Genomic DNA, 17331 nt, shown 5'->3' with positions numbered 1-17331 from the left:
CAAACTAGTAGTTATAAATGTAATACATTTGACAATATAACATAATATAGTAGATAATATATTAATTACCATCTCAAAAGTCAATATTCGATCTTCCATCATAACACCATCGAACTTGAAAAAAAAAGATTAAAAGTTGTAATATTTGTCCAATCCAACAAGAATCAAATTTTTAAGATAAAAAGTAATCATTTTCTCAATTTCATAAATAAAAGTTAATTCTTTTAAAAAATATATACAAACATTATATTGTCTTCAAGATGTAAGTCAATTCATACGTAACTCAACAAATAAATATACCAATTATCATTTTAAAGTTAGATGATTTGATAATCTGACTCAAATAGTTGAAGGAAAAAAAAAAAACTTGGAAAAATTAATAATAAACTAGAAAACATGGGAAACACTAAGCTACACTATACAATATATTTAGCTCAAATGTTTATCCAAACAAAGATTTTATTTTGTTCTTATAATTATTTTCTGAGATATGTTGAAATAGATTTATGGAATAAGCGAGATAGAGAGAGAGAGAGACCAAAAACAAACGTGGCTTCATGATCTTCATCTTGTAAAGAACAAGTCACATGCTTCCCATCTGATTCCCCAAAACCCCATTTCAAAAATTTTCACACTCCTCCATTGATTACAGAGTAAAATAACAAGGCCAGGAATCCGTGCTTTTCTTTACCAAACAAGAACAACCCATTAAAATCTCTGCTCAGTAGCTCCAAAATCCCATTACCACCTTCATTTTCCACCCAAAATCTCTCTTTCTGGATAGCTTTTCCAAATTACACTTCAAATCTTTACTCCCCATAACCCCATTTCTCCATTTCTATACATTTCCTACAATCCATTTTCTTTTCTCTCTCTGGGAGCTCATCAATCTTTCCTGCTCGTTCAAGCAAGCGGCTGCAGTACATATACATACATAATCGTTAGCTTTAAATGCAATCAATGGCCCCACAGCTACATGCTTAAACTCTTTTTTGCCTCTCCTTCTTCCTCAAATATTATATTGTTTTCTCTTTTTTTTGCTGTTTCTTTTGGCTTCATTCCCTCTCCCCATGTCTTAGATTTAGTCTTTCCTTCCATTTTTCAAGATTTGAGCATTTACCCTGTTCTGGGTTTCTTGTTTTTTGTGTTTTCCCTCTTTTGGGTTTGGATTATGATCCATCAGGTCTCTGTTTTCTCTCTTGAAAGAAAGGCATTGGTGATGAACTGGGTATAGAAGATTTGAGCAATTTCCCCGTTCTGAGTTTCTTGTTTCTTGTGTTCTTTTTTTTTTTTTTTTGGTTTTCCCTCTTTTGGGTTTCGATTATGATCCATCAGCTCTTTGTTTTCTCTCTTGAAAGAAGGGTATTGGTGATGAACTGGGTTTTATAGATTGAGAGGTTTGAGTAGATAGAGGCTATGATGGTTGGAACTCCAACTAATGGTAGGGCTCGCTTGGCCTTCTCAGTGGTTAATGGTGGACAGGAACTTTGTCTTACAAGTACTCCGACTAGCATTGCGGGCTCCGATTGCGGTAGCATTGAGTTCACTAAAGAAGATGTTGAGGCTTTGTTGAATGAGAAGCTTAAAAGGAAGGACAGGTTTAATCTTAAGGTCAGTCCCTCCTTTTCAGCAGTTAAGGTAATTCAGAGCTGAGACCATTTTTTTCTTCTTCTTTTTGTATGGTTGGTTGTTTTTTTTCCCTTGCTTTCTATACATTAGCTGATAGTCAGAACTTTAGAACAGGATTGTTGGAATTTGGGAAAACTTTGGTGGCAATTGCATTTTTTGATGAGGCCCTTTTGTGGATTTCAGGAAAAATGTGACAACATGGTGGAATACATTAAAAAGCTTAAACTCTGCATCAAATGGTTCCAAGAGCTTGAATATAGCTACTTATTAGAGCAGAAGAAACTACAAGATGAGTTGGAATCTTCTGAGATCAAGTGCAGTGAAATGGGTATCTCCAAGATCTCATGTTCTTCTTGGTTTTGGATGTAATCATCAAGCCATTTTTGTTCATTTTTATTGACCCTTATTTTGGTTATTCTTTCTATTTTTCTTTTTCAATAGAAATGATAGTGAAGAAGAAAGAGGAAGAATTGAATTCTATCATTACGGAACTCAGAAAGAACAATGCTTTTTTGCGAGAGAAATTCACAAAAGAAGAATCAGATAAGTTGGTAAGCTTTGTATTGTGCTTTTGAGTATGAATGTATCGATAAATTGGAGCTCTTGGTGTGTTACTTAGAAATTTATTATCACTGTCAGGCTGCAGTAGAATCTCTCACCAAGGAGAAAGAGGCTAGGTTGATTATGGAAAGGTCACAGGCTTCAATTTCTGAGGAGCTTGCAAGGGCTCAACGTGAGCTCTCGAGTGCAAATCAAAAGGTAAAATTGAAACAGAACTGATCAATGTACCAAACACAACAAATGTTTTGACACCAACTTGTGGGAATTCTGCAGATATCGTCTCTTAATGAGATGTACAAGCGGTTACAGGATTACATCACTAGTTTACAGCAATATAATGGCAAACTTCATACAGAGCTTTCGACCGCTGAGGATGACCTTAAACGCGTAGAGAAAGAAAAAGCTGCCATGGTGGAGGACCTCAGCATGATCAAGGGCGAACTTGCTCTGTCTAAAGTGAGTTTCTTTTCTCTAAGAGTCGTCTTGTGTTTCTAATAATGAATATTGGTGTTGAATCATCAATGTCTGAATTGTGATTATAGGCATCTCAAGACGAGGCAGTAAAGCAGAAGGATGCTATGGTGAACGAAGTTATGTGTTTAAGAAGAGAAATACAACAGGTTAGAGATGATCGAGATCGTCAATTATCTCTGGTTCAGACTTTGTCAGATGAAGTAGAGAAGTGCAGGGAGTCTGCAGGAAAGTACTGTGAGGAGCTGGATGAAATGAAGGAAAAAACAAATGAATTAGAGGTTCTTACATTGATCTTGATTGATCCCTTTTTGCACTTTTTGTATATTATTTGTAAAGATCTTAAAGCTTGTCATGTACTTAGAAGTCCTTTGATAATCTTAGAGTTCTTTTGCAGGCAACATGCTCTTCACAAAGTATTGAGCTAAGGGCATTGCAAAATCATCTAGCTGCTGCAGAAAACAAGCTGCAGGTGATGATAAACCAAAGATATTAAACTAGTTATTTTTCACTGAAAATGTTGTATTTGACATTAAGATGATCAAGTGGGTTTTGCGATTCAAGCAACAAACTGTAGATCTTTTGACATGCTTTTCTCATGCTAGGTCTCTGATCTAACTGCAATGGAGACGATGCATGAATTCGAAGATCAAAAGAGACTTGTACTTGAGTTACAACAACGACTTGCAGATGCAGAAAATAAGCTAATGGAAGGAGAAAAGCTTCGTAAAAAATTGCATAATACTATCTTGGTAATGCCCTTGTTGCATAAAACATTACATTAACCATGGTCTTATTGTTACTTATTGGACTCTTTTGTAATACAGGAATTAAAAGGGAATATTCGTGTATTTTGTCGAGTACGACCTCTGTTGCCTGATGAACGTTCTAGTCCTGATGGAAATTTTATTTCCTATCCGTCATCAGTGGAATCTCTTGGACGAGGAATCGATCTGGTGCAAAATGGTATACTTATCATGCATAATATTCAAGCCTTCCAAATTATTTCCATTATGGTACATTGCCCTCTAGCTCTCTTAATTCAATGTGATATTGAATAATTCAACTTCTTCCATGTTTATTTTCTGTCAGGGCAAAGACATTCTTTCACATATGACAAGGTTTTTGCACCAGAAGCAACACAGGAAGATGTCTTTGTAGAAATTTCCCAGCTCGTACAAAGTGCGCTTGATGGTTATAAGGTAATACACAGCACCAAAATATTTATTTCTATACTATGGCCAATTTACCGGATAATCGAAACAATATCTATCCATTTTTTATAAGAGAAAAAAGAAGAACTTGAATGGTCTATGAAAACAGTTGATGAATCCCATTTGGTCACCTGTGCACACCTGAACGTGTTCTCCACTTTTAAAGGAGTTATTTCTGCAGGATATTAGTTCAAGATGAGACAATTGAGTTATTTCATCAAACTGTTTTTGAAGTTCATTAGTGAATGCTGTTTCTTTTAGGTTTGCATATTCGCCTATGGTCAAACTGGTTCGGGAAAAACCTATACAATGATGGGTCAGCCAGGGCTCCTGGAGGAGAAGGGACTTATACCTCGATCGTTGGAACAAATATTTCAAACTAGGCAATCTCTTCAACCTCAGGGTTGGAAATATGAAATGCAGGTGAGAGAGAAAGAACATGGAAGTTTTATATTTTATCATCTGTAGGATGTATATTTTCTACTGGCATGTTCTCAGACATTTTTGTTGAACCTCTCAACATTTTCTAGGTATCGATGTTGGAAATATACAATGAAACTATCCGTGATTTACTATCAACAAATCGATCAACTCCAGATGTGCTACGAGCAGAAAATGGTTCTCCTATAAAACCATACTCGATCAAACACGATGCAAGTGGAAATACTCAAGTTTCTGATCTTACTGTCGTGGATGTTCGTAGCGCCAGGGAGGTCTCATTTCTATTAGAGCAAGCTTCTCGTAGCAGGTATCAATAATTTCCTCATTTGCATTCATCTGGACTTTGGATTAGTACCTTAGTTTTGACGGAACTGTTGCTTATTGTTCATCTTAATCATGATGCCCGGGCCAAAATTCTGTGTTTACTTGATAGATGTTCCTCTTGAATCATAAATTACATTATTACATTTATTTTCTGCTTAGATCCGTTGGCAAAACTCAAATGAACGAGCAATCGTCAAGAAGTCATTTTGTGTTCACTCTCAAAATATACGGTATCAACGAGGTAAGAAATGGTTGGTCACCATTTATATTTTGAATATGGTTCCTCTCTACTGCTATGTTTCCATCCATACACTAAGTTCTAATGGTTTTGCATTTGCTAGAGTACTGATCAACAAGTACAAGGGATTTTGAATTTAATTGATCTTGCTGGGAGCGAGCGTCTTTCCAAGAGCGGGTCAACAGGAGATCGACTGAAAGAAACCCAAGTAATTGATCACTACTATCATATTTTGTTTTAATTTGTTACATTATGCAAAATTATGCTCCTAATCCTTTATTTTCTTCACATTCAGGCCATAAATAGAAGTTTATCATCTTTGAGTGATGTTATATTTGCTTTGGCAAAGAAGGAAGAGCATGTTCCATTTAGAAACTCAAAGCTTACCTATCTTCTTCAGGTACTTGTTCAAAGATTACCATTATTTATTCACAAGTCTGTTCTCTTAGACTCTATTAGGAATGTAAACTTCTCATGCTAATTCCTCTGTTTGACATTCACAATCTGGTCGTTCTAATTCTCAATATGGATGTCTAAACAGCCGTGTCTCGGTGGAGATTCAAAGACGTTGATGTTTGTAAATATCTCTCCCGATTCCTCCTCGGCCAGTGAATCACTCTGCTCGCTTCGCTTTGCTGCCCGGGTCAATGCTTGTGAGATCGGTACTCCTCGGCGTCTAACCAATACACGACATTAAGATTTTATGCTCGAACATTGCCTATACATTGGCAAATCAACTATTTGATGATGAAATATGAGAATGATTCTGACTTAGGCTTAGTTGTGTATAGCAAAAGAGATCTGATTGTATTAATGAAAGTAAGATTTTTTGTTGTTCCCCTTCACTTTTTTTAACAATTAAACCTCTCTAATTGTGCCAAGCATGCTGCAAATTGTCTGTTCTTGTTTGCCCGATCAATTTCGTCTTCGTTGATAAAATCCAAATGAACTATAATTTGTGAAATTCACTGCACCGTTTTTTCTGGATTTCGCATCACTAAGCTGCACTGAAATACAGATGAAAAATGGCAACAAATTATGAACAAGAACGACATAAGAATGATGGAAAAGCAGGCAGATCGTTCAAAATCTTCTGTTCAATAAACTTGCTCAAACTTATGCCATTCTATCCATGACTTCTTGAAGTAATGGTGTTGTCTGTTGATAGTAGGCTTCAGTTTCACTCAGATTCTTTTGCTTTGCTGCATCTTCAAGCTGCAAAACACAAAAGAGAAGGTACTTCAGCTTGAAAATTTGCATACATTTGCTGGAACTTGTTAAAACTTCTCTACTTTTTACCTTTTCGAAGTTGTCGAATAATCTGTTTGCTAAATCAATGAGAGGCTGCTTCGCACCTTCCTCTGTGGCCGAGATAACATTGTCAAAATCGTAGTACATAAAGGTTGATTTGAGTCGCAGATACTTCCTGACGTAATTCAAAGTATCTTTTCCAATCAAATCTGCCATAGCTAGAAGATCAAATGCATACTTTTTCAATCTGTATTTTCTTCCTTCTGTTCCTATGTTAGCTATGTATATCCCCGTCTTCAGAAACGACCGAGTCCCTGTTTTCTCGTTCGCAATGTCTGTAACAAAGAATTCATCGCAAATTCTATAGTATTTGCCACCGAACTAACCAAACCAACTCGGATTTTCTAATTTCGACTTGCACCCAGATGAAGAAAACAAAAACAGAAACAGAAAGTTGCAAGCTTAGTTCAATGAGAAAGCTTACTGTTGTAAACAGAAGGCACGGGCAAAGGGCCGTCGAGCCAGTACTCATTAGCGGAAGCGATCTCGAGGGATGCGTTGCCAAACAGAGCAACAGAGACAAGGCTGGTTAAAGCCAATCTTCTTGTCAACGAGATTTGATGAGAAGAGACATCTGTTTGTTTCTTGAGAAACCCAGTAATTTTGAGTCTCTTACGAGTGTTTTGAAGCTTTGGGAGGTTGGGAATGGCGGTGAACTTCTGGTTTAAATTTGCAAGACGAGCCATTTGATGGAAAGACTTAGAAGAGAGAAGGGAGGAGAATTGGCAACAGAAAGAAGAAGAGCTTCTAATTTCAGTTATCCGTTTCTCTTTTTTAGTTTCTTCATTGTCCACCCAAAGGATATCCTCCTGAAGGTTATTTTGGTAATTTTGTCATGAAAAAAACACTAAAATTCTTCAAATAGGTTAAAATAGGTGAGGTATTTCTGAGTTTTGTTCTAATTTCTGTTTAATTTTAATTTCTAAACTTTTAATAAATTTTAAGATTAATTTATGCGGTTAACTCATTGTTAGACTTTTTTTTCAAATAATAATAATAATTTGTCTATGTGCCTTTTCTTTATAGATTATAAAAACACGTTTACATGAAGTCTTTTTTGTTAAGGAAATTATTAGAATCAAAATTTGAAGGATGGAATTTAAGATTTATTGAAAATATATAAACTAAATTTCAATTTTTTTAAAACTACATCGATTAAAATTAAATAATTGAAAGTATATAAACTAAAATAGAATGAATCTCAAAATGTGGAGACCAAAATAATATTTTATCCATTCTTTTTTAAGGAGATTTTTAAAAATACTAAGGGAAACTATTTACACAAAATTACAAAATTTAATCCTTTTAGACTTTTATCCGTTTCTATCATCGATAGATATGGATGAACTTCTATCAACCTCTATTAGTGATGGACTTCTATCCGTTTCTATCATTGTTTTTTTTATTATTTTTGTAAATAGTTTGACATTTTTCTATCTGTGAAATTTTTTCATTTTTTAAACCTCATACGGAAATTATTATTATCATTACTACCATCATCGGCTATGTATATGGACACTCAACTAAAAGTTTAGAAGTTTGAATCACTCCCATTTGAATAAAAAAAATGTCCTCTTAATTTTTCATTTTTTATTTTTTTAGGTGATAGAAGAATGGTAGTCATTTGTTAGATAATTTTTTCTATAATTGCATTTTCTTTTTAGGTTTTGTAAATTAACATTAATTTCAATTTTGAACTAAGAAAAGGCCTCAATTTAAGTTTTACCTTACTTTAAGTTTATATCTTCAATAGTTTTAAAAGTTTTTATTTTAAATTTTAAACCCCTTATGCCTGTTTAATAACAATTTAGATTTTAAAAATTAAGCCTATAAATACCAGTTCTATCTATTGATTTAAATGTTTTGTTATCTACATTTTAGGAGTGTTTTCAAAAAAATATTTTTGTTTTTGGAGATTGACTAAAAATTCAAATATTTATATAGGAAATTTGAAAGCCATGAATAAGAAATTACGAGAAAACAAATCCAATATTCAAAAACCAAAAACCAAAAACCAAAAACAAAAAACGAAATAGTTACCAAACGAGATTCCAACTTTAAGAAGTTTTAATATAATCTCTATATTTTGATTAACCTTTTCCATTTTCTTACAATTAATATAAATTAACAAATAAATACATCAATTATAATAAAATCATTTTTAATACAATTGGAGGTATGAGGATTCATACCACATTAAGACACTCGTATTATGTTTACTTTGACAATTTTAATAAAATCATTAGTTTATATGTAATGTCAAGCCATATTTTTTTTTTTAACCAAGATGACTTATTAGACTTCTAATCATTGTAACAAAATGTCTATATTATAAAGCTCATTTATCACATCTACAAATAATTTCTCACGTTAGATTTATATTTATTTCACAAGATTATTTGAAATTGAGTTTAAGAGCAAAGAAACTTAGTTTAAGCGGTACTTTTTTAGTAAATGAAAGAGAATGCTAAAGAATATACCTACATACATGCACCCACTTTTGTCATAAAAATACAAATAAAACAAAAATACACACATTTTACATTTGTATTACTTATTTATTAATTGGAGAATCCATTGCTGGGATTGATGCCTTAAATTCTCGTTGGATCATGTAGTTTGTAAGCACCTGTATCGAACAAACGCTTGTGATGTAATAATATGTGATATTTTATTTACTGTTGTCTATGAAATATGAGATGTTTTAATTGCTTTACCACAAACCAATAAACTAAGATCCCTGATTGTCGTTATAACTTAAACATGTATGTGGAGACATACAAGTGGACCATGCCTTAAGTGATAACCAAAATGGTTTGTAGTTTATGGATATAGGAGTGAAACCTTATCCTGGTGACACTATGGATGCGGCTCGCTTTGTAGATAGTTACAAGTGTCGTGATGTGCTACATATGGTCTGATCTTGATCATTCATGTGGAGACATGCGAGCGGGGGTGTTCTATACAAAATGGCCGAACTAATAAGTATTTAGTCTAGTTATATAACGCCGTTCATGATAGAGACTTCACTTTACTAGAATGACCATAGGTAACATGACCTTAATCCTAAGTGAGTCGGGAACTCCTGCCTTTGATGGCGGTCCTTTGATTTGTATGGGTGCGATTGGTCAGATCGCCGACTCAAACCTACCACTTTTGGAATTCGTCTGATTGAGGAGCTGGGAACTCAGTTACACAAGATGGATTTCACTCCTTCCCTGAAGCAGGGGTAAGTAGATAGATTGCTCCCTTAAGGGCTGATTCCGGGGTTTGAACGATGTGGCGCCACACACCTTCTCATGGCCTGAGACGTATCCACTCATAGTAGGACTATGATATATTGTTCATTAGAGGGATCAATAGTACTTAAGGAATTAGATGTAACTACAGTGCATGAAAGCGGGAGGTTTTATTCAGTTTTTATAACTGAAGGATAAAATGAAAAATGTTTTCATTTTGGAAAAGAATCGTAATATTGCATCATTTGAGTACATTTCCTATTGTTTAGCTCACGAAAGACTACACGACAGCTTCAAGTATTTATCTAAACGATCGTGTACACGTGTATTTGTCTAAACGATCGTGTAATCTTTAACTAAACGATCGCGTGCCTGAGTGATATTCTCTAAACAATCGTTTAAAGGATCAAGCTATTTTTTCTAAACGATCGTGCATGTTGTCTTTTACTAAACAATCAAGCACAAAGTCTATACGGTAGACTCTATACTCTCTCACTTGCTTGGTCGTTGAGTACGATCGTTGTTTCCTCTTTCCCTCTACCAAATTCAACAGAGCCCACACCTCCTAGATTCTCACTCCGAGAATACCAAGGTCAATGAGTGGTGGTGTCCGAGAGGCTGCTTGTTCGTGGAGAAGACTGTTTGTGTGCTAAGCAATAGCGAGAGATTTGGGTAGACGATTTCAGTGACAATGAGAGGTTGTTGGTCCTAGTTCATCACGAAAGCGAGAGAAAAACAGAGGAAGAGTTCTTCAAAGGTAAGTCTCTCATTCCTTTGTATTTAATTTATGAAAGCATGCTGTAATTTATTCTGAAATGCATAACTTGTTTGTATGTTTGCGAATGCTTGTAATTCTGTCACAATGAATTTGGAACGATCTTGCTTCCATTCATAGGTTCTCTTTGATAAGAGTTCCTTCATCCATAATGTACAAGTCTAGCCCAGATGAGTTAATTGGTTCTTGAGAATGGGCTAATTGGAGTTTGTGTTGATATCTGTTTGCAATTGAATTACGCTCACTTTGACTACACAAGTACTAGCTACAAGAAAAAAGTAATAAAAACTATAACATGTATTTTAATTTAAAGTTCTAAATCAATAATTGTAAAAGAAAAAAAAAGTAAAATAATAGTGGTAATAACAATAATAATAGATAAATAAATAAAATATCAAGTGTATCAATAGTTTTTTTTTTAATACAATAAGAGTGGGGATTCGAATCCTAATCTCTATCGTTAACACAAAAATTGAATTATGCTTGTTTTGGTAATCAATCAATAGTTTGCTGAAATTTTAGAAGGTTAAATTCATAACTATATTTGTATGACTATGCAGTTTTACTATATTACTATATATTGTTTAAGATTTACCATGTCAATTTGCTTAATTGGTTTATACATGTATATATATACCGTAGAAGAAAAAGTTAGAGGTCTGAATCTTCAACTTCTTCATATTATACGCAAATAATTAATAAATAAATAACTAATTTTTTCGAAGATATTTATAAAAGAAATCAAAAAATTGATTTTGTCTTAGATACAATTTTTTTTTTCAAACTATTCCAAAAATACTATTAAATTATACTAAACACACTATTATACGAGCTGTGGACAATGTTTAAAAGGTTTTAATCAATACTATCTAATCTAAAAGGGGCTATAGGGATAAACTTGTTTCCCCTTTTATCTTTTTAGTTGATGGTGATAGTGATATCTTATATACATAATTTCATATCTGAATTATATTTTGTCTCTAGTTAAATATCTACTTCAAATGATTTTTTTTTAAAATCTAATAAATTTCTACTTGAAAAAAAACAAAAAAAAAACTATATTTGATCTCTAACTAATATTCACTTCCCGTGAAATTAAAAAAATAGATTTTTTATTAAATAAATCACATTTTATGTCTTACCAATATCTATTTCACTTTAGTCTTTAAATAGGGGAATAGTTTATTTTGCTTCTTTTTGGATCTATTCTTTATTGCTCAAATTTTTTCCAACTTTAATTGTTATATATTTTAATCTCTACATAGTTTATTCAATAAAAACTTACATAAACACATCATTGATTCATCCTATTTAATGGGTAAATGTATGAATAGAAACAAAAAAATAAAATAACAATTAAGTAACAAAGTTTCGAATCAAAATAGAATTTAAACTTGAAAAGATATCGTCCAGCCTTACTTTTATTTTTTTTTACTCTAAAAAATAAATATTGATAAGAATACTTAAAAATTCAGAAAAGAGATTGCAAAACCATCCCTTAGAAATGATTTAGGATTAAGATATTTCCCAAGCTCCATATAATATCTTATATTTTCTTTAATTGATTATTTGACCAGTTCATCTACAAAAGATGATGGTTCTCACTTAGAAAATTGGTATTTATGCTAACACCGTCCATCACCATCTACTGACCTATGAACAACAAATTCATTCTAACGTTAAATCTTATGAATGAATTCTTTAATATATTTGTTTTCATTCAAGCCATATTGTGGCAGAGTTGACACGAGAGGTTTATTCAAGGATGTTGCTATATTCTTTCACAAATTTTTTCATGGATCGATGCTCTTTGAACCTTGAATTATGTCAATGTTGCCTAAGGAACATGATGATGGCAAAGTTGACTATTCAAATTATGTCTCATTTGACAATAAGATTTTAAGATATCTAATGGTAGTCTTATCAATTTTTCTTGGAATAATAACTTTTACACATTACTTTTATTTCTTATATTGTAAATATTAAGTTTTTCTTTAAAAAAAATTATTTCTTACAAATGATTGTTATGCAAAAGTTCCTATAATGATCACTCATTCCAACGTAAAATTTGAACCAATAGTAAGGAAGTAATTCTCACTACAAATGTATTTTTCTTCCACGTTCAAGATGACAATTGTTATTCAACTTGATCTTTTTAGTTAATAGAGTTGTTTCATGAGATTATTACATTGTTCAAATTTGACTATTTTATAAATATGCTCATATTGTCATCCATTGATTATTTGGCTAGTTAAACATTAAAAGGTTGTGATTCTCTTTGAAATTTGATATCTATGATTGTAGCTGGGTGAGATACCCAAAATCTGGCTAGATTCTAAAAAGTCCATCACCATGGATCGACTTATTGAGCAGTCAACTTTAAATCTTATGAATGAATTCTTCATTCATTTATTTGCGATCAATCATATTGTGGATAGTTGCACGATATGTTTAAATATATAAAGATGGATATGTGTTAAAATTAATTTAATATTTGACATTAAATTAATTAAGTTTTATTTAATAATTAATTTATGAAATTAATTAATTTTTCATTTTTTAAAATCAAATAGATTTTTTAAATCAAAATTTAATTTTTAGATAAAATTGAAAAAGGAAAAGAAAACAAAAATACATAATGGAAAAATGGGTTTTTCCATTATCCATCTTTGAATTAGCTCACACATATAGCAATATATTTGCCTTGTCTTCTTCAAGCATGAGCTGCAACTCATGTAACTCTTCTCTTTGCATGTTGATCTGCAATATAATGAAGAGATTGGAGTGAAAATCAGACATACAATCTACAAAATTCGGTTTGAAGAAAGGTTCTTCAACAAAGGTTGCTGCAGTGAGCTTTTCTTCTTCATCCCTTGGTTCAAGCTTGTTTTGAGTCCCATAATTCAATCTAGAGCACCAAAAGAATAGTGGGGAAGATCATGAGGTGGTCTACAATAAGATATGGAAAAGATAGTAGCTGGAGATAGAACTTTGAAGAAGTTCTACAAGAGGTATGTCTTGAAACCCATTTTTCTACAGAAGCATGCTTTATATTATGCCAAAATTAGTGAATTGAGTGCTTAGATGATTCTTGTGCTTTCGCTACAATTGTATAATCCTACAATTAGTATCAGAGCATCAAATAAGCATTCAATTCAGTTTAATTTTGGTTTGGTGGGTGTTTTATATGAGAAATATGAAACTGATGCACTGATATGGTTTTCTGAGTTTTGGCTATTTAATTCTCTTTAATTTCTCATTTAAATTTATAATTGGCTCTTGCTTGATGAGCTTTAATGTGTTCCCAAGAGTCTGTAATTTATTTGGAGTCATTAGAGTTGAAATTAAACTGTAAATCGAAGAAACAAGCGAAGGGGCCAAGTTGTAGTTCCAGAAAATCAACCTCTGTTCTTGTCTTCGCTAATGTTCCAGTTGCTAAACGATCGTCTAGCTCCAGGCGCTACACGATGTGAAGAAAATCTAGATGATTGTATATCAATGGGCGCTGGTCATTGTGATGTTGAATGCTAGATGATCGTGTACCTGCGGGAGCTAAACGATGTGTTCAATTTGCTATACGATAGAATTAAGCGATCGTTTAGCTTTGGCGTGGGAACTAAAAAATACGTTGAATTTACTATACGATGGTACTATACGATCATTTAGCAATGATGCGTGCTAAGCGATGCGATGAAGTGCTACGCGATAGTGCTGAGCGATCGTTTAGATGTGGAGCTAAACGATCGTGTAGACGAAGTGCTAAGCGATACGTTGAAATTTCTATGCGATGGAACTAAACAAATCGCTTACCTACGATGCTGAATGACGCGATGATGTTCTATACGATGGAGTTAAGCGATCGTTTAGCTACACGGTGGATACTGAATGATGACATGCAGCGTTAGATGATGGTGTTAAGCGATCATTTGGTTCTATACGATAGAACTAAACGATAGTTATGAAGAGCTATATAATGCCCTGAGCGATCGCTTACTACGATCGTTTATCTTTAATCGGGAGCTAAACGATGCGTTGAATTGCTATGCTATAGCACTACGCGATCGCTTACCTCTAGGTGGCAACTAAACGATGCGTTAAGTTTCTATGCGATAGCATACCTTTGTGCGGCAGCTGGGCGATGTGTTGAATGCTATACGATGGCATTAAACGATCGTTTACTTTTTTGCGCGCGCTAAATGATCAAGCATTTACTAAACGATTTGGAAAAATGCTAGTCGATGGTCGTCTTTGCTAAACGATGAGACTTAGCGAGATGTTGAACATGTACAAGGGTTGCTGGTTTGACTGGTTCTCTTGTGGTCTGGTCCGGTTCAGCTTCGAATGGTTCTTGACTGGTCCGGTTCAGACATGACTGGTCTGGTTCAGATAGTTCGGATCTGGTTCAAGCTACTTGAGTTCGTTTTGGAGTGGTTCGAGCGGTTCAGAAACTGTTTTATAATAGTTAGGCTTCTATTTGCTTGTTTTTTGCCAAAACTAAAACTATATCAGTCAGTGTTTAATTTTTTATACATTTGATGTATGTTATAATTAAATAAATCTTGTATGTGTATATAGTATGCCATTTAGATTTAAAATTCTACCGTAGGAAGCATGTTACATGCATTGAAAGTATGTTATAATTATTATAATATATAGTTTGCATGTTAGGGTTTCTTGTATTTAATATAAATGTTATATTAAATTTGAATGCCTCATGTATGTTATGGATGAATAGCATGTCTAAAGTTTTATAAGTTGTTATAAAATTAGATTAAACATTTAAAATCCATAAACAACAGTTACATGCTCACGTAGGTTGACCACCTGTTTTAATTGTTAAAACTTATAAAACCTAGGTTACAAACTCAACTGGTATATAATCCTGTCTAACGTTGGGGTACTTAAGTTGACGGATTACGGAACACCTCCTACCTGAGGATTATGGCCGAATTATTGAGCGTTGGTAACCGATTTTATGAGCATACGTGAGTGATGTGAGGTAATAAAATGGTTTATCACCGAGACATCATAGGTTAAAATCCAATTATAAGAGTTATACTACATAGTGGCCTCCATTTGGAAAGTGTTTTGTATGAGTCAATATCAAGGTAAACGAAGGAAGCAGTTCATAGTAAGTGGGTGAAGGATATGTGTCAATATATCCTACGGTCTCTTCCATTAATCTAAACCGTGAGATTCCTATATTGCGCTTGCTAGTTTGCTTTAGGCGGCCATTTGCTATTTAGCGACGGCTATCCCCTCGGAGGGTTGTAACATAGGATTCGGAACAACATAAGCTTTAGTAAAATGAATAGGGTCTTATAGTTCCATTTTGGATGTTGTCTTCTATTTCGGAGGCAAATTCATACCGTCCTATAGGATCTGAAAATGGCGGGTCACACTTACAAGAATTACTAAGTTGTTAGTAAAGATCTTGACTGAAAACGGTAACTAAAACGATTATAGGAATAAGGGTTATTCTGGAGATAGGAATAAGAGTTATTCTAGGAATAGTGTTTGGTCAAAATTGTTTGTTATAGTGAAGGAGTATCTGACTTCCCCTCGGTAGCACATATTATGACTCACTAAAATATTGTTGCAAATAAATAATGGTTATGGGTACATTATTACTTTTTGCTAATACTTGACTTTGGATTTAGTTACAATTTGCTAATTAGAATTTGTTTGAATTTTATCAGCATGTCGAATTCTAAAATACTTGTTTCTGATGTACATAACAGTAAAATCAAATCAACAAACAAATTACTAGCGGTTGATTATACCAAAAGAGTTTTAACAGAGGATTGTTCTCTATCTCCCAACTCATCTAAAATTATGAATTATGTAGATGAGGATGCTGAATTCGAACAACAAGATAAATATGATTTACTTGTTATCGAAGCATGTTTAGTGGAAAACGATAAAATCTGGATAATTGATTCAGGTGCCGCTAATCATGTATGTACTATCTCACAGGAAACAAGTTCCTGGAGACAGTTGACAGAAGGTGAAACAATCTTTAAGATAGGAACCAGGGAGATTGTTTCGGCCAAAGCAGTGGGAGATATAAAGTTATTTATAGGAGATAAGTACATTTATTTGAAAAATGTATATTATATTCCTTCTATGAAAAGGAATCTAATATCCGTCTCTTGTTTGCTAGAACAAAATTATAACGTTTATTTTGAAATGGTGAAGTGTTCATCAATATGGAAAATAAACAGATTTGCTCTGCAAAATTAGAAAATAACTTGTACATGTTAAAACCAACTAAGGTCAAAGCTGTTTTGAACATAGAGATGTTTAAAACTGCTGGGACTCATAAGAAAAAGAAGATTTCTCCAAATGCCTATCTTTGGTACTTGAGACTGGGTCACATAAATCTCAACAGGATTGAGAGATTGGTTAAGAACGGTCTTTTAAACAAGTTGGAAGACAGTTCATTACCACCATGTAAGTCATGTCTTGAGGGTAAAATGACAAAAAGATCTTTTTCTAGAAAAGGTCTTAGAACCAAAGAACTCCTAGAGTTGATTCATTCAGACCTTTGTGGGCCTTTAAATGTTAGAGCAAGAGGGGAGTATGAATATTTCATTACTTTTATAGATGATTATTTAAGGTATGAGCATGTTTACCTAATACACCAAAAGTCTGAAACTTTTGAAAAGTTCAAAGAGTATAAGGCTGAGGTTGAAAACAAATTAGGTAAAAAGATTAAAACGCTTCGATCGGATCGAATTGGTGAGTATATGGACATAGAATTCCAGAACTATTTGATAGAACATAGAATTCAGTTTCAACTCACAGCCCCTGGTACACCTCAGCAGAACGGAGTGGCAGAGAAGAGAAACAGAACCTTGTTGGACATGGTTCGTTCCATGATGAGTTACACTTAATTACCAAATTCCTTTTGGGGACACGCAATTGGGACTGCAGTGTATATTTTGAACTGGTTCCCTCGAAAAGTGTTTCTGAAACACCTTACGAACTCTGGAGAGGACGTAAAGGAAATTTATGTCACTTCAGAATTTGGGGTTTTCCAGCACAAGTGTTGATGCAAAATCCTAAAAAGTTGGAACACTGTTCAAAAGTATGCTTATTTGTAGGCTACCCAAAAGAAATAAAAGG

The 17331-nt window shown here is 33.5% G+C and overlaps 2 protein-coding genes across 3 annotated transcripts; one reads left to right on the top strand and one right to left on the bottom strand.

The window, feature by feature from the left end:
- Positions 1–681: 681 nt before the first annotated feature.
- On the top strand, positions 682–5759 carry ATK3 (kinesin 3). 2 transcript variants are annotated; one of them, XM_039043704.2, is made up of 16 exons: positions 682–1611; positions 1813–1957; positions 2071–2180; positions 2269–2388; positions 2464–2646; positions 2733–2942; positions 3059–3133; positions 3267–3413; positions 3489–3627; positions 3754–3863; positions 4137–4298; positions 4406–4623; positions 4800–4881; positions 4982–5086; positions 5174–5278; positions 5420–5759. In XM_039043704.2, the coding sequence occupies exons 1-16, from the start codon at positions 1417–1419 to the stop codon at positions 5573–5575; spliced, it is 2262 nt and encodes a 753-aa protein (XP_038899632.1). In that variant the 5' UTR covers positions 682–1416; the 3' UTR covers positions 5576–5759. The 2 variants fall into 2 exon arrangements, with proteins under 2 accessions (XP_038899632.1, XP_038899631.1); XM_039043703.2 differs by having other exon boundaries at positions 690–1638.
- Positions 5760–5833: 74 nt separating this feature from the next.
- On the bottom strand, positions 5834–7020 carry PNSL3 (PsbQ-like 1). The gene is made up of 3 exons (XM_039043705.2): positions 6614–7020; positions 6178–6464; positions 5834–6093 (listed from the first exon to the last, which is right to left on the bottom strand). Exons 1-3 carry the CDS (start codon positions 6873–6875, stop codon positions 5995–5997), a joined length of 648 nt encoding a protein of 215 aa, XP_038899633.1. The 5' UTR covers positions 6876–7020; the 3' UTR covers positions 5834–5994.
- Positions 7021–17331: the final 10311 nt, after the last annotated feature.

The sequence above is a fragment of the Benincasa hispida genome, chromosome 9 (genome assembly GCF_027475165.1).
Source record: "Benincasa hispida cultivar pf3 chromosome 9, pf3_genome.v1.1, whole genome shotgun sequence".
NCBI lineage: Eukaryota > Viridiplantae > Streptophyta > Magnoliopsida > Cucurbitales > Cucurbitaceae > Benincasa > Benincasa hispida.
This window is presented reverse-complemented; position numbering and strand designations above follow the sequence as displayed.

Excerpts from the sequence above, each read along its gene's own strand:
- ATK3 (XM_039043703.2), top strand. The coding sequence starts at position 1,417 with ATGATGGTTGGAACTCCAACTAATGGTAGGGCTCGCTTGGCCTTCTCA. Across the intron at positions 2,943-3,058 it reads AAAAAACAAATGAATTAGAG|GCAACATGCTCTTCACAAAG; the intron begins GTTCTTACATTG and ends GTTCTTTTGCAG. Across the intron at positions 3,628-3,753 it reads AATCGATCTGGTGCAAAATG|GGCAAAGACATTCTTTCACA; the intron begins GTATACTTATCA and ends ATTTTCTGTCAG.
- PNSL3 (XM_039043705.2), bottom strand. The coding sequence starts at position 6,875 with ATGGCTCGTCTTGCAAATTTAAACCAGAAGTTCACCGCCATTCCCAAC. Across the intron at positions 6,465-6,613 it reads CGTGCCTTCTGTTTACAACA|ACATTGCGAACGAGAAAACA; the intron begins GTAAGCTTTCTC and ends TCTTTGTTACAG. Across the intron at positions 6,094-6,177 it reads TATTCGACAACTTCGAAAAG|CTTGAAGATGCAGCAAAGCA; the intron begins GTAAAAAGTAGA and ends TGTGTTTTGCAG.